The sequence below is a fragment of the Dryobates pubescens genome, chromosome 1 (genome assembly GCF_014839835.1).
Source record: "Dryobates pubescens isolate bDryPub1 chromosome 1, bDryPub1.pri, whole genome shotgun sequence".
Lineage (NCBI taxonomy): Eukaryota > Metazoa > Chordata > Aves > Piciformes > Picidae > Dryobates > Dryobates pubescens.
The window spans coordinates 34964521-34991085 of record NC_071612.1 but is presented as its reverse complement, the minus strand read 5'-3'; the positions used below and the strand labels follow the sequence as shown (position 1 = coordinate 34991085).

At 45.1% G+C, this 26565-nt stretch overlaps 1 protein-coding gene across 1 annotated transcript in view; it reads left to right on the top strand.

Annotated features, from left to right (window-relative positions):
• The window catches only part of GRXCR1 (glutaredoxin and cysteine rich domain containing 1), a 61400-nt gene that overhangs the window by 27986 nt on the left and 6849 nt on the right, over window positions 1-26565 (top strand). The window contains exon 2 of the mRNA XM_009910736.2: window positions 17096-17335. Within this exon, the coding sequence (XP_009909038.2) occupies window positions 17096-17335 (240 nt within the window). The remainder of the gene's footprint in view (window positions 1-17095; window positions 17336-26565) is intronic.

The window sequence follows — 26565 nt, the reverse complement described above, 5'->3', positions numbered from 1 at the left end:
GCAACTAGATGCAGGAATAGAATAGAATAGAATAGAATAGAATAGAATAGAATAGAATAGAATAGAATAGAATAGACCAGGTTGGAAGAGACCTTCGAGATCATCAAGTCCAACCCATAATCCAACACCATCTAATCAACTAAACCATGGCACCAAGCACCCCATTCAATCTCTTCCTAAACACCCTCAGTGATAGTGACTCCACCACCTCCCTGGGCAGCACATTCCAACGGCCAATCACGCTTTCTATGAAGAACGTCTTCCTAACATCCAGCATGTAGAGATTGGGATTGAAGGCAGAACAGATGGAGCCCTTCTCAGATGCTGGCCGTTGAGGAAGAGTGTTTGGCCCTTGTGATCTCTCAGCTTTATACTGAATATGATATACATGGAATGGAATATCTTGTTGGTCAGTTTAGGGTCACCTGAGCTGTCAGCTTCTCTTCTCAGGTGTGGCCTTTTATTTTCTGGATCCCAAATATGGCACATAAAATTTAGCAGTGATGTTGGTCTGCACAGGTGTAAATATAAGTCAGAGCCTTTCTGCACACCGTTCTTTGGTAGTAACCAGAAACACAAAGTGCTATCACTTCTAGAAGCAGAAATATGCTGTAAACCTCAGAAAATACAGTTATTGAGAAGAGACTGAGATGAAAATTAAATCCACTGAGCAGAACTAGCTCTTTTCTAGCTCCAGCCGGGAGAAGCTTGCATGACATGTTCTGTATAGGTTAATGTATTCCTATTGAGGCATAGGAAGTTCCATGGAAACATTAGGAAAAAAATTTCCCCTGTGAGGGTGATAGAAAACTGGAACAGGCTGCTCAGGGGGGTTGTGGAGTCTCCCTCCCCTGAGATATTCAAAACCCACTTGAATGTGTTCCTGTGTGATCTGCTCTAGGTGATCCTGCACTGGCAGGTGGGGTGGACTGGATGACCTTTCAAGGTCCCTTCCAGCCCTATCATTTTGTGATTCTGTGATTTTGTGATTCAATATTCTGTAAAACAGCCACAAAAAGTGGAAACTGCTTAACAGAAACAGCAGCATTTCTCCACTCTAAACCTGAATTTGCTTTGCTGAAAAGAAGAAGTCTTACAGATTAGTGTGTTGCCTCGAAAGAGCCATTGTACAAACCCTGTGTTCATAAGTAAAATATTCCCAGCACCTTCCCACTTAGAATCATAGAATGGTCCAGGCTGGAAAGGACCTCCAAAGGTCATCCAGTCCAACCCTCTCTGCAGTCAACAGGGACATCCCCAACTAGATCAGGTTGCCCAGAGCTTCACTGAGCCTCACCTTGAACATCTCCAGGGATGGGACTTCAAGCACTACCTGGACAACCTGCTCCAGTGTTCCACCACCCTCATAGTGAAGAACTTCTTCCTGATATCTAATCTAAATCTGCCCTTCTCTAGTTTGAAGCCACTTGTTACCCTGAAATGAATTAATGAGGGAGGAGGAAGGTGATAGATGAAGAGGCTGTTTGGTGAGCAGCAATTTTTAACTTTCTTTACACTCCCCTTTCCCAATCAGTTAATTTCAGAGCTGACACTGCAGATATCGAACTAACAGGTGTAAGAATATGACTGGATTGTGCCATGGCCCTGCCACTGAAGGCTGAGAAACAACCAAGCTCTCAGTGAAGATGAAGAACAGCATCAGAAAAAAACAAGTGCACTTCCCATGTGGTTTGAGGCAACTTTGCTCACCTGACAGACTACAGAATACAGAATTAACCAGGTTGGAAAAGACCTCAGAGATCATCAATGGCCAATCTCTCTTTCTGAGAAGAACTTCTTCCTAACATCCAGCCCAAACCTAAACTTTTCCTAACATCCAGCCTAAACTTTTGTGGAGCACAAAAGGACTATGAGAGACAACACTTCGCTGAGATGTGGTTTGATCCTTGAAATGCTGACATTTTGTCAGCTATGAAATATGTTCCTGTACTGAATATGCACCATGAGATACTTCAGAGATCAAAAATACCCTATCAATTCACAGAATCACAGAATTGTCAGGCACCTCAAGGATCATCCAGTTCCAAACCCCCCTGCCATGGCCAGGGACACCTCACACTACATCAGGTTGCTCACAGCCACATCCAGCCTGGCCTTAAAAACCTCCAGGGATGAGGCTTCCACCACCTCCCTGGGCAACCTGTTCCAGTGTCTCACCACCCTCATGGGGAAGAACTTCTTCCTAACATCCAATCTGAATCTACCCATTTCTAGTTTTGTTCCATTCCCCCTAGTCCTATCACTCCCTGACACCCTAAAAATTCCCTCCCCAGCTTTCTTGTAGCCCCCTTCAGATACTGGAAGGCCACAATTAGGTCTCCTCAGAGCCTTCTCCAGACTCAACAACCACAACTCGCTATATTTCATATGGAAAGGGGGGGTGGGGGGGCGCAGAGTGGAAGTGAGATCTACTAATTTGATGAAGACTGTAAGCTGCAGAAAATTGAAACACTCAATATAAATCTCACCTATGACCTGTCTTAACCTATGCCCCATAGGCCAGACTACCACAGGTGGGTTTATGGATGTCACAGGACAGTCCAGATACAACTTGTCTGTCTTCTGGTCTCTTCTGTTGAGAGAACTGCACAATATGAAGGGGGATTGTTGGACACTGCTTTTCCAAACAGCTTCTAGTGCCTCATGTAAACGGCTGACGACAACCCTATTTTCAGCAGCTGCTTCTCTTCCAGTGTCTGTGGGTAGTGTTCTTGCACAACAAAGAATCACAGACTGTCAGGGGCTGTGAGGGACCTTGAAGGATCATCGAGTCCAATCCCCCTGCCAGAGCAGGATAACCTACAGCAGATCACACAGGAACACATCCATGTGAATTTTGAATATCTCCAGAGAGGGAGACTCCACAACCCCCCTGGGCAGCCTGTTCCAGTGTTCCATCACCCTCACAGTGAAAAAAATTTCCCACATGGTTCCATGGAACTTTCCCTGCCTCACTGCCACCACTGCCCCCTGTGCTGTCATTGTGCATCACAGAGCAGAGCCTGTCTCCATCCTCTGGGCACTCATCCTTACTAACCTGTGAAACATTTCCTAGTGTCTTCCCAGAGACTCTTTCTCTTTTCCTTTTGGAAGAATTCCTCAGAGAATTTGGTAAATATGAAGAGAGGGATCTGAGGCCTGAGCAAGCAAGAGTGAAAAACAAGCATTAATCACAGTATTATTCCTTCCTGAGACAAAGGCAGACTAGGTTAAAACTACTCACAGGACTATCTTTTGCTTTTCAAAGGCTTAATTTATTCCTATCTCATGCAGAATGGCATAAATAAACTAAATGAGAAATTACTGATAGACCTTCCAATGCTTGATAAACAAAATCCAATTAGGCATGGACAGATATTGATCTCCTTTTGACTGATTCAAACACCGTAATAGGTTTTGCTCTGGTTGACTTACAGAGCCTCTTTGTGGAGCCCGAGGCAGTGCCACACTTCCAGCAGGCAGTGTGACTTTAAAGTCTGCAGAAGCTGAGGGATCAGGGTCTGGCAGAAACCATGAACCCTAGGGAGATAACCTGTTCTCTTATCTGAGCTTGGGTCACCTGAGAGCAGGCTGCAGGCTGGTTGTATGGGAGTGTGCTGCTTATCAGGACATTGGGAGGTGAGCTCACCTGTAGTCTTTGTACCTTCTGAACCCGCTGAGAGCCAAAGCATTACGAAGAAGCGAGCGAGAGAGATAGGGTCATGTTCTGTACTCTTTTGCTGTGGCATTGTAAGTATTTTGGTTTTTTTTTCATTTTGCTTTGAAATGAAAACACTTTGATATCCCCTGAATAGCAGCCTGTGCCAGAAGATACGTGGGAAAGCCTGCAGTGGCAGGGGGAAAAAAAAGATATGACGTTATATTGTGCTATTTGAGGAGCTGAAAGGGTAGCAACACACATGGATGTGGTGCCAGAGCATGGAAAGCTCTTCTTGTCTTTGTTTTGGGTCCTTCTGGTGATTTTTTAGGATGAAGGGAGCAGCATAAATGTTACAGGCACTATTATTATTACTTCTGTTGTTTTCATCAGACATCATTTAGAAGGGCAACAAAGCTGGGGAGGGTTTTGGATCACAGCCCTGTGAGGAGAGGCTGAGGGAGCTGGGGTTGCTTAGCCTGGAGAGGAGGAGGCTCAGGGAAGACCTTCTTGCCCTCTACAAGTACCTGAAGGGAGGTTGTAGCCAGGTGGGGGTTGGTCTCTTCTCCCAGGAAACCTGTGACAGAAAGAGAGAACACAGTCCCAAGCTGTGCCAGGGGAGGTTTAGGCTGGATGTCAGGAAGAAGTTCTTCACAGAAAGAGAGACTGGCCATTGGAATGTACTGCCCAGGAAGGTGGTGGAGTCACCATCACTGGAGGTGTTTAAGAAGAGACTGGATGAGGCACTTGGTGCCATGGTTTAGTTGATTAGATGGTGTTGGGTGATAGGTTGGACTTGATGATCTCAAAGATCTTTTCCAACCTGGTCTATTCTATTCTATTCTATTCTATTCTATTCTATTCTATTCTATTCTATTCTATTCTATTCTATTCTATTCTATTCTATTCTTCTGGTGCTTTTTAGGATAAAGGGAGCAGCACCAATGTGACAGGCACCATTATTAATACTTTTGTTGGTTTCATGAGACATCTCCAAAATGGAGAAACAGCCTGAAAGTACAAATTAATTACAGACAGATCTATAAAGATACTGTGCCAGTGTCTTAGGTGTAATGACACCCTGGATCTATTTTATGCTCTGGCTGATGAACAATTCAGAGGATGCTAACATTGTGCTATGTTACAATCAGCACTGTGTGGCCAGTGTGTTTATAAGAGAGACAAGGGTGGCTAGGAGTCTGAAGATCATAGAATTCAGGTTCTTGCTGGATCACAAAGCTGTTTATGGCATCTCAGAAGCATTTTGATTGGAAAAGAGCTTTAAGATCATCGCTAATACCAGCTCCTCAGAGTTATCTAGCCCTATGAAACTGAGATGGGAAAAAAAAATCAGCTGCTTCATGCCCTGTTTTGGGATGCTTAATGAGGCAGAGGAGCCTGGGCTCCTACACAGCTTTTGCAAATGGGTGTATTCCTAGGGCTGCTGTTTGTGGGGGAGGTGAGTGTCAAAATACTGGCAGACAAAAGGCACACAAGTATTTGTGCTATCTAAAAACTGAGAAAAGCAGTGACCTGACCACTTTCTTGGGGGCAGCACAATTAGTGTCTGTATTTCCGAATGTCCTAAACCCTTTGGCTACCTTGTCTAGCAGCACAGCTCTTGATGCCTTCACTTGCAGATTGGTGTTGATAGCCCTTCCCAGCTTGTTATGAGGATAATAACTGGGGATATCATCCCACTTCCCCCAGGGGTCACAGACTCCAAAACCTGCAGTCCTAGTCCATGCAATTATCACAACAGGATAAGAAACAAACTGATGGATTTAAGAAGTCAGTACACACTTTGACCTGAGTACATGACTTAAAATGTTGCAGAAAATTAGTCTTTATTCTATTCAGCTTTACTAAAATGCAGTTTTCTGAATTTAATGTAGCTCAAGTTCTGGGCTTTCCCAAATATTGATGTAGCTACAGGTCCTTGAAGTCAATGAAGGCAGGACTACAGCCTTAGTGTACACTAGAGAGAGTTCCCAAATTTCAGTATGCACTGTTTTGCTATGTGAGAGCCCATAGAGGGGTGGAACTGCAAACAGTGAAGGAGAGTAGAACAGAACAGAACAGAATAGAATAGAATAGAATAGCATAGAATTGAATTGAATTGAATTGAATTGAATTAACCAGGTTGGAAAAGACCTTTGAGATTGAGTCCAACCTATCATCCAACACCAACCATGGCACCAAGTGCCTCATCCAGTCTCTTCCAAAACACCTTCAGGGATGGTGACTCCACCACCTCCCTGGGCAGCACATTCCAATGGCCAATCTCTCTTTCTATGAAGAACTTCTTCCTAACATCCAGCCTAAACCTCCCCTGGCACCGCTTGAGACTGTGTCCTCTTGTTCTGGTGCTGGTTGCCTGGGAGAAGAGACCAACCCCCACCTGTCTACAGCCTCCCCTCAGGTAGTTGTAAACAGCAATAAGGTCTCCCCTGAGCCTCCTCTTCTCCAGGCTAAGCAACCCCAGCTCCCTCAGCCTCTCCTCATAGGGCTGTGCTCCAGACCCCTCCTCAGCTTTGTTGCCCTTCTCTGGACACGTTCCAGCAACTCAACATCTTTCCTAAACTGAGTAGCCCAGAACTGGACACAGGACTCAAGGTGTGGCCTAACCAGTGCTGAGTATAGGGGCAAAAACAAATGTGAGTTTTTTACTTAGGGTGCATGCTGCATCTGGGGACCACTTGAAGTTGCTCCTGTATGTGTAAATAGATCTTACCTGGCAGAGAAAAATACTTCACTTTGATCAACGAGATCTGTTTGTTGGAAGAGGTCTCCTGGCCAGTGAATCAATTCCTACTGAAAAAATGCCATTAAATCTTCCATTTGAACCAGGCAACCAACAATGACAGACAGAGGGGACTGGTTTGCAGCTCCATTAGCACTTTTCTGAGCTGTTGTGATGGCAGATAGTGTAGGTTTCACTAGAAGACAGACCTCCCCTCCTCAAGCCATCTCATTCAACAACCATTGCACATTTCCTTCAAAACTGTGCAGTGATGAAAGGTGTGGTTTTCATTAAACACCATCCACTTTGCAAAACCATTTATTGTCTGATGAAGTGTCATGCAGACCAAAAAATGGATAGATTTTGATGCTAGCTTTTTTTTGACTTCAATATTTCAGAAAGCTTTAGGATTTAGTACCTGTTTTGAAAGCCCTTTAAAACTCAAAAGCTAGTTAGAGCTCTTCAATCTTGCAGAAATGCAATGCTTAAATGGATATTTTTCTTCCCCCACTCCCTTGCAAGACAAGAAAGTCATAGTTCTTTTCTTTCCTTTCCTTTTGTTCCTGAGTGGCCATTGGAATGGGCTGCCCATGGTTGAGTCACCATCACTGGAGGTGTTCAAGAAGAGACTGAATAAGGCACTTAGTGCCATGGTTTACTTGCCTAGATGGTGTTGGGTGATAGGTTGGACTTGATGATCTCAAAGGTATTTTCCAACCTGGTCTGGTCTGGTCTATTCTATTTTAAATAGCTATTTTTTCTTTTAACACCAATGAAGTTAAACTACATGTTTGTGCCTTCTATCCATAAGGGAAGATTAAAAAAACTAAACCAAACCAAACCCAACTTGTGGTGGGTTGAAATTTCTCTCCCCTCCAACATAACTTTGCCAGCCCAGCCAGATTGTAGTTAGAAAATAAGTGTTAGACCATAATTCAGCATCAGTTACTGATGCTGATTCAAGCTGGAGGCTATGTAATGTCAATTATGAAGTGAGCAGCTTAATTTGAAGCTTCTAGATGTGTAAGCATACACAACAATATTTGTTCACTTATATCAGAGTATCACAGTATAACTAAGGTTGGAAGAGACCTCGAGGATCATCGAGTCCAACCTGTCACCACAGACCTCATGACTAGACCATGACACCAAGTGCCACATCCAATCCCCTCTTGAACACCTCCAGGGACGGTGACTCCACCACCTCCCTGGGCAGCACATTCCAATGACGAATGACTCTCTTGGTGAAGAACTTTCTCCTCACCTTGAGTCTAAACCTCCCCTGGCGCAGCTTGAGACTGTGTCCCCTTGTTCTGGTGCTGGTTGCCTGGGAGAAGAGACCAACACCTTCCCGGCTACAACCACCTTTCAGGTAGTTATAGAGGGCAATGAGGTCACCCCTGAGCCTTCTCTTCTCCAGGCTAAACAATCCCAGCTCCCTCAGCCTCTCCTCACAGGGCTTGTGCTCAAGGCCTCTCCCCAGCCTTGTTGCTCTTCTCTGGACACGTTCAGGGGTCTTGATGTCCTTCTTAAACTGAGGGGCCCAGAACTGGACACAGGACTCACACAGGGGTTGCCATGGCCAAAGGGCAGCACCCAGCACTTGGACTTGTTAAATGCCATCCCATTGGACTCTGCCCATCTGTCCAGTTGGTCGAGGTCCCTCTGCAGAGCCTTTCTACCCTCTAAGTGACCAACATCTGCTCCCAACTTGGTGTCATCTGCAAACTTGCTGATGACTTACTCAACTCCCTCATCCAGATCATCAATGAAGATGTCAAAGAGGATGGGGCCCAGCACTGATCCCTGGGGGATGCCACTGGTGACTGGCTGCCAGCTGGATGTGGCACCATTCACCACCACTCTCTGGGCTCGGCCCTCCAGCCAGTTCCTAACCCAGCACAGAGTGTTGCTGTCCAAGCCACGAGCTGACAGCTTAGGCAGCAGTTTACTGTGGGGGACGGTGTCAAAGGCCTTGCTGAAGTCCAGGTAGACTACATCCACAGGCCTCCCCACATCCACCAGACGGGTCACCTGATCATAGAAGGAGATCAGGTTGGAGAGGCAGGACCTGCCCTTCCTAAATCCATGTTGGCTGGACCTGAGCCCTTGGCCCTCCTTCAGGTGCGCAGTTATTGCCGCCAGGATAATCTGTTCCATCACTTTCCCTGGCACGGAGGTCAGGCTGACTGGTCTGTAGTTTCCAGGTTCCTCCATCTGACCCTTCTTGTGGATGGGGACCACATTGGCCAGTTTCCAGTCACCTGGGAACTCTCCAGTGAGCCAGGACTGGAGGAAAATGATGGAGAGTGGCTTGGCCAGCTCATCTGCCAGCTCTCTTAGCACCCTAGGATGGATCCCATCCGGTCCCACGGACTTATGGGTGTCCAAGTGGCTCAGCAGGTCCCGGACTAATTCCTCATGGATTTCCAGGGCATTACACTGCTCCCCGACCCCATTGCCCAGCTCAGGAGGCCACTCATCCTGGACTCCTACCTTGCTGTTAAACATCGAGGCAAAGAAGGCGTTCAGGACCTCAGCCTTTTCCTCATCTTCAGTCACTGTGTTCCCCTCCAGGTCCAGTAAGGAGTGGAGGTTCTTCTTGCCCTTCTTTTTAGTGTTGATACATTTGTAAAAATCTTTTTTATTGTCTTTGACAGAGTTGGCCAGCTGCAGTTCCAACTGGGCCTTTGCCTCTCTAATTTTATTCCTACATAATCTAACCACTTCCTTGAACATACCTCGAGAAGCCTTCCCCTCCTTCCAAAGGTGATACAGCCTCTTTTTTCCCCTTAAATCCTTCAGGAGCTGCTTGCTCATCCAGGCTGGTCGCCTTCCCCGCCGGCTCATCTTTCGGCACATGGGGACCGCCAGTTCCTGTGCCTTCAAGAGCTCCTGTTTGAAGTAGGTCCAACCCTCCTGGACCCCTCGGTTCATGAGGGTTGGTACCCAGGGAACTTTACAAATAAGTTTCTTAAAGAGGCTGAAGTTTGCCCTCCGGAAGTCCAAGGTGAAGGTTCTGTTGGAGCTCCTCCTTATCTCCCTGCATATTGAAAACTTCACTATCCTGTGGTCACTGCACCCTAGGCAGCCTCCCAGAATCACATCTCCCACCAGCCCTTCCCTATATGTATATATGTGTGTGTATGTGTGTGTGTATATATACACACACACACACATATATATGCACACACCCCTCATGAAGTTCAACAAGTCCAAGTGCAAGGTCCTGCATCTGGGTCAGGGCAATCTCAAGGAAAAATATAGGCTGGGCTGGGACTGGCTTGAGAGCAGCCCTGAAGAAAAGGACCTGGGGGTGCTGGTGGATGAGAAGCTCAACAGGAGCCAGCAGTGAGCACTTGCAGCCCAGAAAGCCAATCACATCCAGGGCTGCATCAAGAGAAGCAGAGCCAGCAGGTTGAGGGATGTGATTCTCCCCCTCTACTCCACTCTTGTGAGACCCCACCTGGAGTACTGTGTCCAGTTTTGGAGCCTCTATTACAGGAAGGATCTGGAGGTGCTGGAATGTGTCCAGAGAAGGGCCATGAGGATGAAGACAGACTGAGGGAGTTTGTGCTGTTTGGTCTGGAGATGAGAAGGCTCTGAAGAGACCTAATTGTGGCCTTCCAGTATCTGAAGGGGGCTACAAGAAAGCTGGGGAGGGACTTTTGAGGTTGTCAGCGAGTGATAGGACTGGGGGGAATGGAGCAAAACTAGAAATGGGTAGATTCAGATTGGTTGTTAGGAAGAAGTTCTTCCTCATGAGGGTGGTGAGACAATAGCACAGGTTGCCCCGGGAGGTGGTGGAAGCCTCATCCCTGGAGGTTTTGAAGGCCAGGCTGGATGTGGCTGTGAGCAACCTGCTGTAGTGTGAGGTGTCCCTGCCCATGGCAGGGGGGTTGGAACTGGATGATCCTTGAGGTCCCTTCCAACCCTAACAATTCTATGATTCTATGATTTTCTCCTACTTGACATTTTCTTTAGCTCATGAATGCTGCATTTCCTCACTGAAGCATTTTTGGCACAGGGTTTGTTATGTCTGTAACGTGCTCTAGATTTCTACCTCAGCTGACTTGGTGGACAGCAGATACCTCTGCCAGGCTGATAGTATCTAATTGCAGAGCCAAGGGAGCATATTTCAGGAGAACACTCTGAGATGTTGAAAGATGATATTCTGAGACAGGGAAGGACATATCAGCCATTGATTCAGATCACAGAAGCAATTCACTACCGCATGAATAACATTGGTTGAATGTTATATCTGAGCACAGGAAAAGCCTTGAAAAATCTCAGGTGTGATATAGGTCGGCATTAACATTTCAGCTTTGGCCAAAGTACTGGATCAGCCCATTAATATTGCAGAATAATATTCTGCTCTTGCTAGAATAGCATACAAAATGCAAAATGCAGAGTGGGCTTGGTGGGTTGAGGCTTTTTGCATTTGTTACTTTCTACTTTAAATGAATCTTGTGTAAGTTTTTGGATGACACCATCACTGAAAAAGAAGTATATCCAGATATGAATGGAAATCTGCAGAGAAGCACAAGAAAGCTGATGAGCCCAAGCCCTATGAGGAGAGGCTGAGGGAGCTGGGGTTGCTTAGCCTGGAGAAGGGGAGGCTCAGAGGAGAGCTTCTTGCTCTCTACAACTACCTGAAGGGAGGTTGTAGCCAGGTGGAGGTTGATCTGTTCTCCCAGGCAACCAGCACCAGAACAAGAGGACACAGTCTCAAGCTGTGCCAGGGGAGGTTTAGGCTGGATGTTAGGAAGAAATTCTTCACAGAGATTGGCCATTGGAATGTGCTGCCCAGGGAGGTGGTGGAGTCACCGTCCCTGGAGGTGTGCAAAAAAAGGATTGGATGTGGCACTTGGAGCCATGGTTTAGTTGTCATGAGATGTTAGGTGTTAGGTAATAGGTTGGACTTGATGATCTCTGAGGTCTTTTTCGACCTGATTAATTCTATGATTCTATGAAGCAGGAACCCTTTTTACTGCTACTCCAGTTGCAGCTGGATCAGGAATCCAATCTAAGATACAGTGGGGAAGGTCTGTACCCGGATACATGCCTGGGAGTTTTATGCTATACATAATTTATTTGGCTTTCAGCAGCACCATGGAAACGCCTGACTGTTACACTGTGTTTTCAGGGCTGCTGAGAAGTCTGTTGCTATTGTCAGGGTAGCTGTTATACATATATATATATATAAAAAGAATATTCTCTAACATACTGCCAAAGTATTTCCTATTTCTACAGCTCCAGTAATACACCAATGTTGGTTTTGTTTGGGTTTTTTTCTTTAACATCCCAAATTATTGAAACAACTTGGAGAGTGACACATTCTGTAATGTATTTGTTGCTGGATATTTACACTGTATTTAAAATAAAAGCCCAGGATGTCATATTTCAATGACTTTTGCTCTCCTTTATCAGTTACTTTGTTTTGTTTCACTGTCTTTTATTTATTTATTTATTTATTTATTTATTTATTAGGTCATAGTTTTCATGGGTTTATTCCTGCATTTAATTGGTACTACTCTTTCTTTGGTGGAATCTTGGTATTTCAGGTTCTGATTTATTTATTATCTCTCTTTTTTCTTCTATTTCTTTCTTTCCATCCTTTATTTTTCCCCAGTCTCTCACATCCCTTTTTATTGTTTATCACTTCCGTGCTTTACTGCATCTCTTTTCTTCATCAGCAATTTCTTCCTCTGTTCAGTGGTCTCTCTTGATGCTTAGCCTCACAGGGTAATATCTCTCATGCTGTTTGCAGAAGACTTGCTCAGCCAAGTGGGGGTTGGTCTCTTCTCCCAGGCAACCAGCACCACAACAAGAGGACACAGTCTCAAGCTGTGCCAGGGGAAGTTTAGGCTGGATGTTTGGAAGAAATTCTTCCCATAAAGAGAGACTGGCCATTGGAATGTGCTGCCCAGGGAAATGGTGTAGTCATCATCACTGGAGGTGTTTAGGAAGAGACTGGATGGGGTGCTTGGTGCCATGGTTTAGTTGAGTAGATGGTGTTGGGTGATAGGTTGGACTCTATCTCAAAGGTCTTTTCCAACCTGGTTTATTCTATTCTATTCTATTCTATTCTATTCTATTCTATTCTATTCTATTCTATTCTATTCTATTCTATTCTATTCTATTCTATCCCATCCCATCCCATCCCATCCCATCCCATCCCATCCCATCCCATCCTATCCTATCCTATCCTATCCTATCCTATCCTATCCTATCCTATCCTATCCTATCCTATCCTATCCTATCCTATTCTCTCTCTCATGCTGCTTGCAGAAGAATTGTGCAGTTAATGATTGCATTTGTTGCAGCCACATCAGATCGATGCCAGTGGGACGGGAGAGGGATAAGTTTCACCCAGTTGTGCACAAGAGTGGAACTATTGCCTTTGGACCCTTGGGGAGCTGGTAGCATTTATTTCCCTCTGAAACCCTAAATCCCTTCCTTGGCAGTCTTTCTCCACACACACTTTCTCTGAAGCACACTCTTGGCCCATGTGCATGGGGTTTCCTGGATCTGACACAAAAGCTGCCACCTGAGGCCAAATGATTTCCATAAGCTTCAGGTTTCAGCGAGAATCCTACTTACAGGAAGCATGAGACAGCGTTCAGTGTAAAGTGTTCCAAATGTTTTTTGTTTCTTCTTTTTTTCCCCATCTGTCCAATTTCCACAGCCAGAGCAAAGTTTTGTCATGCCCATTAATCAAAGAATTAGCCTCTGCTTGCCTTCAGCTAAAATTTCATGTGTGAGTTATATGAGCTGATTCAAATTTGGAGAGTGTTAAACAAAATTGTAAAACTTCATGTTTCTAAAGTGTCTTTCTATTAATTAGGTCTTATTGCTTGTCATTTATTATGATGTTTTCCCTTTCTCACTTTCTCTCTTTCTCTCTCTCTTTCTCTCTCTCTTTCTTTCTTCCTCTCTCTGTCTCTTCCTCTCTTTCTCTCTTCCTCTCTCCCTTTCTCTCTTTCTTTCTCTTTCTTTCTTTCTTTCTTTCTTTCTTTCTTTCTTTCTTTCTTTCTTTCTTTCTTTCTTTCTTTCTTTCTTTCTTTCTTTCTTTCCTCCTTTCTTTCCTCCTTTCTTTCCTCCTTTCTTTCCTCCTTTCTTTCCTCCTTTCTTTCCTCCTTTCTTTCCTCCTTTCTTTCCTCCTTTCTTTCCTCCTTTCTTTCCTCCTTTCTTTCTTTCTTTCTTTCTTTCTTTCTTTCTTTCTTTCTTTCTTTCTTTCTTTCTTTCTTTCTTTCTTTCTTTCTTTCTTTCTTTCTTTCCCTTCTCTCTCTCTCTCTCTTTCAGCTACAGTTCTAATCTAGGAAAGAAACCCACAATGTTCAAATACAACTCTGCTGATTTACTTCAAGGGTATATTCTAGTCACTAAATACTACAGGCTGTAGCTACCTGAATTTGCTGCCAGAATTGGGTAGCAAAATAAGAATTGGCCTAGATTCTCATTAAGAAAAGCCCTGGAAACCTCTCTGCCTTGATTCTTTTATTTAATTGCCACTTTGTAGTTGCAGGAAGGTGACAGGAAAGATTTTTCTCAGTGTGATAAACCCCTGCAAGGACAAGTTCTGTGAGAAAACAACATGCTCACTAAAATGCCCCTAAATAATTGTATAGTCAATGCCCTTGTTAATGCTTTGCAGGGCAAACATGGGTATTGCCTCCCTGGCACATTAGGGGAAAAATAAAGGAGCAGCCATGAAAGGGACTCTGCAGGCACACCTTCCACTTGATAGCTTTCCAGATCATTTTACAACTTTCCATTTTTCCGCCTCTTCAGCTGCTTATTTGTATGCTGCAGGGACACCACAGTCCTGATGCTTTGCTAGATAATGACTGTCTGTATCTGTGCTGCCAGCCACTGGTGTCTGGGAACAAACAGCATTAGAGATTAGAGCTGTGAAGGAACAAGAATTTCCAGCCTGTTCAATGGCTTTGCACTTCAGAATGTATTTTCTCTCCATGGAGGAGGGAATGATGAATATATGATGTTATCTTTTCAAGGAGCATTTTAAGGACTCCTTTTGGTTACCTCTGAAAAGGATGAACTCTTAGAATCATAGAATCATTAAGGTTGAGAGAGACCTTTAAGATCGAGTCCAGCCATAACCCAGATAACATCACCACTAAACCATACTCAGAAGTGCCACATCTACAGCTTCTTGAACACGTCCAGGGATGGTGACCACTCCTCTCTGGGCAGCCTGTTCCAATGCCTGACCACTCTGTTAGTAAAGAATTTTTCCCCAATATCCAGTGTAAACCTCCCCTGGCAAAGCCTGAAGCCCTTTCCTCTTGCCCTATTGCCAGTTACTTAGGGGAAGAGGCCAACACCTGCCTCACTACAACCTCCTTTTAAGTAGTTATGGAGAGCAATAAGATCTCCCCTTAGCCTTCCAGCAGCCCATGTGTAGTTACTAAAACACTTGACAGTGATCATGCACAGTCTTTTAAATAAAGTACAAGATAACCATAGAATCATAGAATGGTTAGGGTTGGAAGGGACCTTAAGGATCATCCAGTTCCAAGCCCCCTGCCAGAGGCAGGGACACCTCACACTACATCAGGTTGCTCACAGCCACATCCAGCCTGGCCTTCAAAACCTCCAAGGATGAGGCTTCCACCACCTCCCTGGGCAACCTGTGGCAGTGTCTCACCACCCTCAGGGGGAAGGACTTCTTCCTAACATCCAATCTGAATCTACCCATTTCTAGTTTTGTTCCATTCTCTCTAGTCCTATCACTCCCTGACACCCTCAAAAGTCCCTCCACAGCTTTCTTGTAGCCCCCTTCAGATACTGGAAGGCCACAATTAGGTCTCTTCAGAGCCTTCTCATCTCCAGACTGGACAACCCCAACTCCCTCAGTCTGTCCTCATAGGAGAGCAGCTCCAGCCCTCTGCTCATCCTCGTGGCTCTTCTCTGGACACTTCCATCACCTCCAGATCCTTCCTGTATTAGGGGCTCCAGAAATGGTTACAGTAGTCCAGGTGAGGTCTCACAAGAGTGGAGTAGAGGGGGAGAATCACATCCCTCAACCTGCTGGCTATGCTTCTCTTGATGCTGCCCAGGATGTGATTTGCTTTCTGGGCTGCAAGTGCCCACTGCTGGCTCCTGTTGACCTTCTCATCCACCAACACGCCCAGGTCCTTTTCTTCAGGACTGCTCTCAAGCCAGTCCCTGCCCAGCCTATATTTTTTCTTGGGATTGCCCTGAGCCAGATGCAGAACCTTGCACTTGTTCTTGTTGAACCTCATGAGGTTTTTATGGGCTCACCTGTCCAGCCTGTCAAGGTCCCTCTGGACGGCATCCCTTCCCTCCAGCATGTCTGCTGCACAGCACAGGTTGGTGTCGTCAGCAAGCTGATCCTTTCACTTGCTCACAGAGGAGTGTGTGAACAATATGCTGGAAAAGAGTCAATGATGCAGTAGCAACATGACAGATTTTTCAAGCTAGAAAACAGGTGGGAGAAAAGGAGCCCACTTTTTATAACAGTTGCTCTTAAAATTGAATTTATGACATCCATTCAAGGAGAAATAAATACTGACCTATCCCAGCAAGCTTTCTTCCTAGAATGGGAGGTGGAACACAGTTGCATCACATATGTTTGAAATCACACTTCAGTGATCTCTAGGCGACCTGTGAAATGAAAGTGTTTTCCTGGAGAGCCCTTTTACCACACATTGAACCTTGTGAGCTTCTTCCTAGGCAGTTTCAGGATGCTGCATAGGAAATTTTCCACAGCTTGAGTGTAAAGTGGCAGAATGTAAATAAATCACCACTGGATGCTAAACAAAAATAATTGTAAGGTCTACATAATCCCTTTGGTGTGACAACTAATATAAAGTTAGTTGTATAAACTAACTCTTCCTCTTTTGGACTTCTTTGCTCTAGCAGATACTAGCTGGTAGCTCTTGCTTGGCTGTTGTTAACCTCAGCTGCGTTCTTTGTTGTGGCTAAGTACTACCAACCTACTCTCTGCTCTTCTCTCTCTCTTTCCATGGAATCAGCCAGGTTGGAAAAGACCTCAGAGATCATCAAGTCCAACCTATTACCTAATACCTAACACCTCCTGACAACTAAACCATGGCTTCAAGTCCCACATCCAATCCTTGTTTGAACACCTCCAGGGATGCTGACTCGACCACTTCCCTGGGTGACACATTCCAATGGCCAAGGGCAACGAAGCTGGTGAGGGATTTGGAGCACAGCCCTCTGAGGAGAGGCTGAAGAAGCTGGGGGTTTCTTAGCCTGGAGAAGAGGAGGCTCAGGGGAGACCTTATTGCTGTCTACAACTACCTGAAGGCAGGTTGTAACCAGGTGGGAGTTTTGTCTTTTCTCTCAGGCAACCAGCACCAGAAAAGAGGACACAGTCTCAAGATGCACCAGGGGAGGTTTAGGCTGGAGGTGAGGAGAAAGTTCTTCACAGAGAGAGTTGTTAGCCATTGGAATGTGCTGCCCAGGGAGGTGGTGGAGTCACCATCCCTAGAGGTGTTCAAGAGGGGATTGGATGTGGCACTTGGTGCCATGGTTTAGTCATGAGGTCTGTGGTGACAGGTTGGACTCGATAATCTCTGAGGTCTTTTCCAACCTGGTTAATTCTGTGTCTGTATCTGCTTCTGTATCTACTAACACCTTACTTAATGTAATGGGAACTATTTTGGTTTTGTCCCCCCTCACAGGTCTCAACAGTGCCAGAGTTTGGCCGCATAGTAATTTACACCACCAGCCTCCGCGTGGTGAGAAACACTTTTGAACGATGTGAACTGGTTCGAAAGATCTTTCAAAACCACAGAGTCAAGTTCGAAGAAAAAAACATCGCTCTCAACAGTGATTATGGAAAGGAACTGGATGAAAGATGCAGAAGGGTCTGTGAAGTTCCCTCCCTCCCTGTTGTGTTTATTGATGGCCATTATCTCGGGGTAAGTAAAGCATGAGCCTGTGTCTTGTTCTGCTGCCTGAAGGAACGGATGAAACCCTTGAGGAGCGAGAAAGAGGCTTTTTACAAAATTGCCTGTCATGCTGCACTGATGGGAGCAATCACTGACACAGAGCCCTTTGTGTGTGGTACATGCTGCACAGATCCACACTGAGAGCTTTGATCTGAGGGTGCAGAAGATAGCTGGGGAGAGGCTATCAGGAGATGCAGATCCACACTGATAGGTTTGATCTGAGGATGCAGAAGGTAACTGGGGAGAGACTATCAGGAGGGGGATTTATAAAGGCTGTAATACAATCTAAGCTGAAGTAGCTTAGCTGCATAGCTGAAACCAGCACCAGAACAAGAGGACACAGTCTCAAGTTGTGCCAGGGGAGGATTTTAGGAAGAGAGATTGGCCATTGGAACGTGCTGCCCAGGGTGGTGATGGAGTCACCCACTGGAGGTGTTTAGGAGACTTGATAGGGTGCTTGGTGCCATGGTTGAGGTGATTAGATGGTGTTGGATTATGGGTTAGACTTGATGATCTCAAAGGTCTCTTCCAACCTGGTCTATTCTATTCTATTCTATTCTATTCTATTCTATTCTATTCTATTCTATTCCATTCCATTCCATTCCATTCCATTCCATTCCATTCCATTCCATTCCATTCCATTCCATTCCATTCTATTAATATCTAGAGAAATCTGGTGGCTTTTTGTATTTTTCTTTCATGGGAACCTGTATGTATCATTGACCATGGAAGAGGAACACACAGAGCATAGACCTCTCATTTAGTGTTATCTTAGAATCACAGAATTGTCAGGGTGGGAAGGGAGGTTCTCCTCCCTCTCTACTCTGCCCAGGTGAGGACACATCTGGAATATTGTGTCCTGTTCTGGGCCCCTCAGTTCAAGAAGGACCTCAGGGAACTGCTTAAGAGAGTCCAGCATAGAGCCATAAAAGTGATTAAGGGAGTGGAACATCTTCCTTACAAGGAGAAACTGAGGGAGCTGGGGCTCTTCAGCTTGGAGAAGAGGTGACCTCAGTCATGTTTGTGAATATGTAAAGGGTAGGTGCCAAGAGGCTGGAGCCAGGCTCTGCTGGGTGATGCCAAATGCCAGCACAAGGGGCAGTGGTGGAAGCTGAGGCATAGGAAGTTCCATGGAAACAGGAGGAAGAATTATTTCACTGCGAGGGTGACAGAACACTGGAACAGGCTGCCTAGGGGGTTTGTGGAGTCTCCCTCTCTGGAGATACTCAAGACCTGCCTGGATGAGTTCCTGTGTGATCTGGTATAGCTTATCGTGCTCTGGCAGAGGGGTTGGACTAGATGATCTCTTGAGGTCCGTTCCAGCCCCCAACATTCTGTGATTCTGTGACCTCAAGGATCATTTACTTCCAACTCCTCACAACACTTTGAAAGTAAACTGCTCCACATCATATGTAGAACTTGTTTGGAATCCTGAATCAGGAAAAACCCCAAAGTTTATGACTAACTTCTTCAAAGCTTCACTGAAGGTGAAGAGGGGTAAAGCTTTCCACAAGCGATCTGACAGAGCCTGTTTTTGACCACCTACAAAGCAAAAGGAGCCTGCCCTTATGCTAAACAACTACAGCTAGGAAATGAAAAAGACAAAATTGTTGAGAAGTGAAATCAGTTCACAGTAATGCAGTTGTTTAAACTGTTTCAAGCTAACAGAATGTTTAAGAGCAGATTTCCAGAGGATACAGCAAATGTGCTGATTATTTAGAAGGCCTTGCAAACATTTACATCTCATAGTAGTTCTTGATTCCTCCTGCTTACCTGGCAAACACAGGGAAAAAGAAAAAGCATGATGCTTGGAAGTAGTCATAGAATAATAGAAGCATAGAATTGTTAGGGTTGGAAGGGACCTCAAGGATCATCTAGTTCCAACCCCCCTGCCATGGGCAGGGACACCTCACACTACATCAGCTTGCTCAGAGCCACATCCAGCCTGGCCTTAAAAACCTCCAAGGTTGAGGCTTCTACCGTCTCCCTTGGCAATGTATTCCAGTGTCTCACCACCCTCATGATGAATAAGATCTGTGTTGAATATGAAAATAACAGTTTCGGATGTCAGACCTTACACATGCATTTAATTTTATAGATGAATTCTGTGTCTGTAATCAACTGAATGTTGTTTTAGCTACAGAATTGGTTCATTTTAGAAAACTCTAGAGTAGAAGACAGGGGGAAACCAGCCCAGCTCTGCCCTGTTGCAAGACATTAACTTCAAATGGAAATCTATAACCCAAATCTGTATTCTGGTACTCTGGATCTAAAATCCTGTTGATATTTGGAGTCACCTTTTCATTAAGGTCAGTCTGTACTTTTGCAATGCATTTTATCTGAAAGTGGGGAGGAAAAAAAAAAAGGACAGAAAAAAAGATCAGAGTTGAAAAGATTCTGGGAAGTGGCAGAAAGAAAACAGCTTGGGAGCTCAGAGAAGGTAATTGTCTTGAGCGGTAAAGAACTAGCAATTAGCACCACCAGCAAGGCTGTGATTTGTGAAGGCAAACTATTTTTAAACCCAGTGGGGTGGTTGTGTTTGCACTGTTTAATGCTTCCATTTTCACAAAAGATTTAAGTACCCAAATGAAATGTAATAAACAGCCAGGCATAATTGATATTGGACCTGAATAAACACTTGCTTCCTGCCCTCTTCCCAGCTCTCCATGCGCTCTGCGTGAGGCAGGTAAAAGATTTAAGTGCCAAAAGGAAATGGAATAAACAGCCAAGCATAATTGATATTGGGCCTGAATAAACACGCTAATCTCCCTTCTCCCTACCCTCTCCCCCAGCTCCCCATGTGCTCTGCATGAGGCAGCTTTGCCCAAGTGCTGTAACAAATGCCTTTGCTGGCACAGGGCTCAACACACCACTGCAACAACTGCATAGCCACCTGTGTGCAGAATATTAGCAGTGATTTTCACTTGGTTGCAGAGGATGCTTTGGTGAGAAACCTGAGTTCGAGAGCTCTCCAGCCAGCCAGGAGCTGCTTGGTTCAAAAGCAGCTTAAAATTCAACGGGATTCAGGCTAAGTCTTGCTCATTTAATTATCATGTTCAAAGGAAAAGTAGTGAGTTATGGACTGGCTCCAAGAAAATCTCAGCCCTTGTATGATCAATTTGTCAGAAGAATTCAGTTACAATGCTGAAATGGATTGAATACATTATTTGCTCATCTGTAGGTGAAGCCTGGTTCCAGTCATTTTGGTATGATGGATGGCCCATTAATGCACTGCTGTTTTCTCTCCCCCTTTTCCTTTCTTTCTGGAAGACCATGGGAAACTTGACTTCTAGCAGGGGAGCAAGAGTGTAACAGGCAATATAATCTCCTTAAAACTATTTTGGCCACAGCAACCCCATGCAGAGCTACAGGCTGGGGACAGAGTGGCTGGAAAGTGGCCAGGCAGAAAGGCACAGGGGGGTACAGGTTGACAGCTGGCTGAACATGAGCAAGCAGTGTGCCCAGGTGGCCAAGAAGGCCAATGGCATCCTGGCCTGCATCAGAAATAGTGTGGCCAGCAGGAGCAGGGAAGTCATTCTGCCCTGTGCTCAGCACTGGTTAGGCCACACCTTGAGTCCTGTGTCCAGTTCTGGGCCCCTCAATTCAAGAAGGACATCAAGATTAAGACACTTGAACATGTCCAGAGAAGGGCAATGAGCCTGGGGAGAGGTCTGGAGCACAGCTCTGTGAGGAGAGGCTGAGGCAGCTGGGGTTGCTTAGCCTGGAGAATAGGAGGCTCAGGGGAGACTTTCTTGCTGTCTCCAACTACCTGAAGGGAGGTTGTAGCCAGAAGGGGGCTGGTCTCTTCTCCCAGGCAACCAGCACCAGAACAGGAGGACACAGTCTCAAGCTGCACCAGGGGAGGTTTGGGCTGGATATTAGGAAGAAGTTCTTCCCAGAAAGAGAGATTGGCCATTGGGATGTGCTGCCCAGGGAGGTGGTGGAGTCACCATCACTGGAGGTGTTTAGGAAGAGACTGGATGGGTCACTTGGTGCCATGGTTTAGTGTGATGAAGTGTTAGGTATTTAGGTTTGCCATGGTTTAGTTGTTTAGGTGGGTTGGATTGGTTGATGGGTTGGACACGATGATCTTGAAGGTCTCTTCCAACCTGGTCTGGTCTATTCTATTCTATTCTGTTCTATTCTATTCTATTCCATTCCATTCCATTCCATTCCATTCCATTCCATTCTATTCCATTCTATGTAATAGGTTGGACTTGATGGTCTCTGAGGTCTTTTCCAACCTGATTGATTCTATGATTCTATTCCATGACTCTATTGAAGTATTGCTTGGGGTGCTTTGAAGAGGTATAGGAAAGAAGGGAAGGGAATTGGGGAGCTAGCTGTCTGTGGGAGAGACAAATCTAGCTGTCCAACTACCTGCTAACAGGTGGTCAGCAGATTTTACCCCTTGTAGCTAAACTAATGAGGAAAGAATTTGGTGCTTTGGACTACAGACATTTATTACTGCACAGCAACTGCATTCATCCTTTTTAACCCAGGAAAACAGAAAGTATTTATCTGCTAAAAAAAAAATAAATAGAAAAGAAATCAGACTTGGGGTGGTTTCTTTCTTCTTCTTTTATTATTATTTTTAATTAAACTGAAATGAACCAGGATGGGAAGTTCAGTGTGAGCAGAGCCACAGGATGCCAACAGGAACCATTCAACTGCAAAGCAATGGGAAAAGACAGCCCCATGATAAACCTATCACTCACACTGGCAAGGAACCTGTGGCCACACACAGTGATAAATGTGGCAAAATCAATTATTTCATGGCAATTTTCATTCCTTGATCTTCATATGGATTCATGAGAGAGGTTGGCATTCATTCACTTAAGAAGAGAAATAAAGAGGGGGGCACGTTGCATATTGAAAAGGTCTGGTGAGAAGTATTCACCCCCAGTGCCTGGTGGAGGTGGACTCTGAAGAAGACAATGCATCAGTGACTCCAAAGGCAGCAAGTTGGCTGGAACATATGCTGGGCTCACGTTTCTTTATAATGCAGTCAAGAACTAATGAGAGAATGTGGTCTCATTGGTAACAGTGGACAGTTTTATAATGCCTCTCATGACAATTATCTGATGATATGCAAATGCAACACAGAAATTCAGAACCCTGGTGAGGCATTAACATTCAATATTTTTTTTCTCTCTCTCTGTCTGTCTCTCTTTTTGTAACTTTGCATATTTACTTCTAGGCAATCCTTTCCTGAAGGAGTTGGCATGTGAGGAGAGGCTGAGGGAGATGGGGTTGCTTAGCCTGGAGAAGAGAAGGCTCAGGGGAGACTTTATTGCTGTCTACAACTGCCTGAAGGGAGGTTGTAGCCAGGAGGGGGTTGGTCTCTTCTCCCAGGCAACCAGCACCAGAACAAGAGGACGCAGTCTCAAGCTGTGCCAGGGGAGGTTTAGTCTGGATATAGGAAGAAATTCTTCACAGAGATTGGCCATTGCTGGAAGTGTTTAAGAAGAGACTGGATGAGGCACTTGGTGCTATGGTTTAGTTGATTAGATGGTGTTGGTTGATAGGTTGGACTCTATGATCTCAAAGGTCTTTTCCAACCTGGTTAGTTCTGTATTCTGTATTCTGTGAAGGGAAATCTGTATTGAGCCATGCACCTTTCAGTGAGTCATAAGGGGGAAAGAACAACCACCCAAACAATCCTAATTAAAATAGGAACATTTTTGAAAGGGGAGAAGATTACTTTTGTAGAGATAAATGTAACAGCAGCACCAGAACACCACCTATGTGCATCTGTTAGAGTACACAGTATCCAAGCTGTGCAGAAGCATGGACAAGGCTGTTGGAATTCTGCAGGTTGTGTGGATAAATCCTCACAGCACTGTGGAATTTATCATTGCCTGCACAGGGGGAATGAAACAACACACACACACACACACACACCCCTGCTTGGGCAGAAGCAGCAGGAAAAAAAAAAAAATCATATTTAGCCCCTGTCAAGCAAAGTCCTGAGTCCTGCAGTACAGCAGGCTTTTTAATCTTCCCATTTATTTCAGGATTGAATCCCTGTATTTCTTGACACATGCTGTCTAAATATCTGTCTGTCAGGAAATTGCAGGTTCCTGCTGCAGCGTGCTCTTTACCAGCTGATCGAATCCCTTCTTCTCACCTGAGGCTGCCTCCATTTGAAATGGAATTATGCCATCTGCTGGGATGCCAAAGCAGAGTAACACCCCGCTCCCCTCCCCGCCCCCCAAATTACTTCCAAGAAGGCAGAAAAAGGTTTGGAGCATTCAGCTGCTTTTCTTACAAAGGTGCTGTGGATTGTTAGGGGTTTATGTCATTCAACTTCCTTTTCCCCCCGATGGAAAAGGGATGCACAGCGTGGGGAAACCAGGCAAATAGAGGCATCTAGCTGGAGTGCTAGCTCACTGTATAATAGTTTTTGTCTTGGGTTGAGAACACAGAGAGCTATTTTACCCCTCCCCAAAAGAGTAAAGTGAAAATGCTCCACAGAACAGGGAGGAATCACAGAATCACAGAAACATTCAGGTTGGAAAAGAGCCTCAGGATCACCAAGTCCAACCCAGAACCCTACTCCACAAGGTCCATCCCTGAACTACATCCCCAAGCACCACATCCAAACCACCTTTAAACACTTATAGAACCTGTTTGGTTTGGGTTTGGGTTTTTTTTGGTGTTTGTGTTTTGTTTTCTTTTTTTTTTTTTGTCACATAAGAATTAAGCTTCCTTTTTGCTGCTTTCTAGTGGCCATTTATGTTTAGTAGCTCTCAGGTGCCTCCATGCTTTGTTAACAACATGTGTCCAAATTTCTTCAATCTACTGAAGGTATAAATGCTACCTTTGAGACTTCACCAGGTAGAAATCAATTTAGTTAGTTCACTGAAGGGGGATGAGAGGGAAGAATCAGGGCTGCAGCCACACAGCTCCCTAAATTGTTCCATTAATTAATTTGCTGTCTCAGTGTGCAGGGCTCTGAACAACCCTTTCCCCAAAGCCATGAGACTTCAGCTAAAAGGAAGCAAAATGAGAAGTGATAACCATGAGTAACATAAATGGGTAGATTGAGCTTGGATGTTAGGAAGAAGTTCTTCCCCATGAGGGTGGTGAGAGACTGGCACAGGTTGCCCAGGGAGGTGAAAGAAGCCTCATCCCTGGAGGTTTTTAAGGACAGGCTGGATGTGGCTGTGAGCAACCTGGTGTAGTGTGAGGTGTCCCTGCCCCTGGCAGGGGGGTTGGAACCAGATGATCTTTGAGGTCCCTTCCAATCCTAACAAAGCTATGCTATGAAATACATTCTCCAGATGTTCAACTGGTGGGGTTGAAATGAGTGGCAATTATTGCATCAAATCACCCTGCATTTCCCCATTTGTTTCCTCCCTTTTGCAGTTTAACACATCATGAAGAGTGTGATTCAATTAACCTGACAGCTCTTTACACATCAGTCTTTCAGTTCTTTGCAGATGAAGTTTGCCATTTCTGGTGCTGGTGCTATAATGCAGTGTCAGTTTTCTCAGTTTATGGTGGATTCCCAAGCATTTAATCATACTCTATGCATGTCGGCTGCCAAGGGACACCTTGTTGGGAGAGGTGAAGAGCATGTGAGCTCTGGGGCACAGACTCATTCATGCAGCCTGTCTCCTCACTGAGCCGCAGTGGGAAAAACCTAGCAGGTGCAATAATCATAGAATCATAGAATCAGCCAGGTTGGAAAAAACCTCAGAGATCATCAAGTCCAACCTGTCACCCAATACCTAACACCTCATGACAACTAAACCATGGCTCCAAGTGCCACATCCAATCCTTTTTTGCACACCTGCAGGGATGGTGACTCCACCACCTCCCTGGGCAGCACATTCCAGTGGCAAATTGCTCTTCCTGTGAAGAACTTTCTCCTCTCCTTGAGCCTAATGCTAACTTGTGTGGGTGCATTCTGCTGCCTCAGCAACAGTCTCACCTGTAGTCTTAGCAAAAGTTTGGGTTTAAGGAAATAAGAGATGCAAATGTGTCCCCAAGAGAGATGTGGCGGTGCCATGCCAATGTCTGGCTGTATGTAAGGAGGGATGTGGAAGAGAGGCTCCTTCTCAAAATCAGCAAGTGTTCTAGTACAGCCAGATGCAGAGCCATATATTGATGTGTAATCCTTGAGGATGAATTACCTGCTGAAAATGATGATGGTTTACATCCAAGACAGGTGAACAACTGACTTGTTTAGTGACAGTACAGAGCTGGGCCAGTAGGAAACTTAGTGGACCTTGGACTTGTCCTAGTTCCACAGTTAGTGATGTGGCCAAATTTGTGTTTGGTGTTTGATGTTTCTTTGCCAAAAGACAAACAGCCCCTGGGCTTCTCCACCATAGCAGAGAGCTATTGAAGATGGTAGAAAAAGGATTCATAGGCTTGTGGCTTGAAATTTAACTGGTTAGCCAAACTAAAACTCCCTTCTCCCTGTTGTTTCTCTAAACATGTCCCTCATGCTTCCCTATGTAATTTTCAGGAGGAACAGATGGTTTAATGTTATACATCCCTTTGTGGGTAGTTGTGCACTGAGCACAGTCTAGCAAGGAAAGACAGACATCACTTTCTGTTCAGACAGCAGATATTGGACTTATTTAACAGCAGCTTTAATTACTTTATTAATTACAGACTCTGTGTGGTAAGATTCATTAATCCAAAGGGAAGGATAACCTCTGCAAAGTATCTTTTATTCCAATTTCACTTGAGGCAGCTCTTAATCAGGGAAGACAGGCTGAAACACTTCAACACATTGACAGCCATTTGGACATTGGGGGGGGGTGGGGGTGGGGAGGGCCTTTCATTTTAAAAGCGTACTAATAAGGCTTTCCACTTTGAAATCAACACAGCTGGCTGACTGAATGTCACCTGAAATATAAATCCTCTAATATATGAATCTATATAATGGGAAAGCTGTCAGACTTTTAATTACACTGCTGTAAAAGCCAGTCAGCATTATCACACAGCATCGCTGTATCATGGAGCACAAGTCGCGGAAATGCTTTTGCCACAGCTGTTGCTGTGCAGAAATATCCCCTCCCAAACAGGGGCAAATTGGGGCTTGTCTACCTCAGGGAGTTTGCAGTGTTGCAACACCCTCGACAAAGCTACAAATCCTTAGTGTCTCTGCACCAGACAGGCAGTGCAAGCTTTGTCCCGAGCTGCTGCAGTGTATTTATGCACAGAGCTGAGACTCAGCGCAT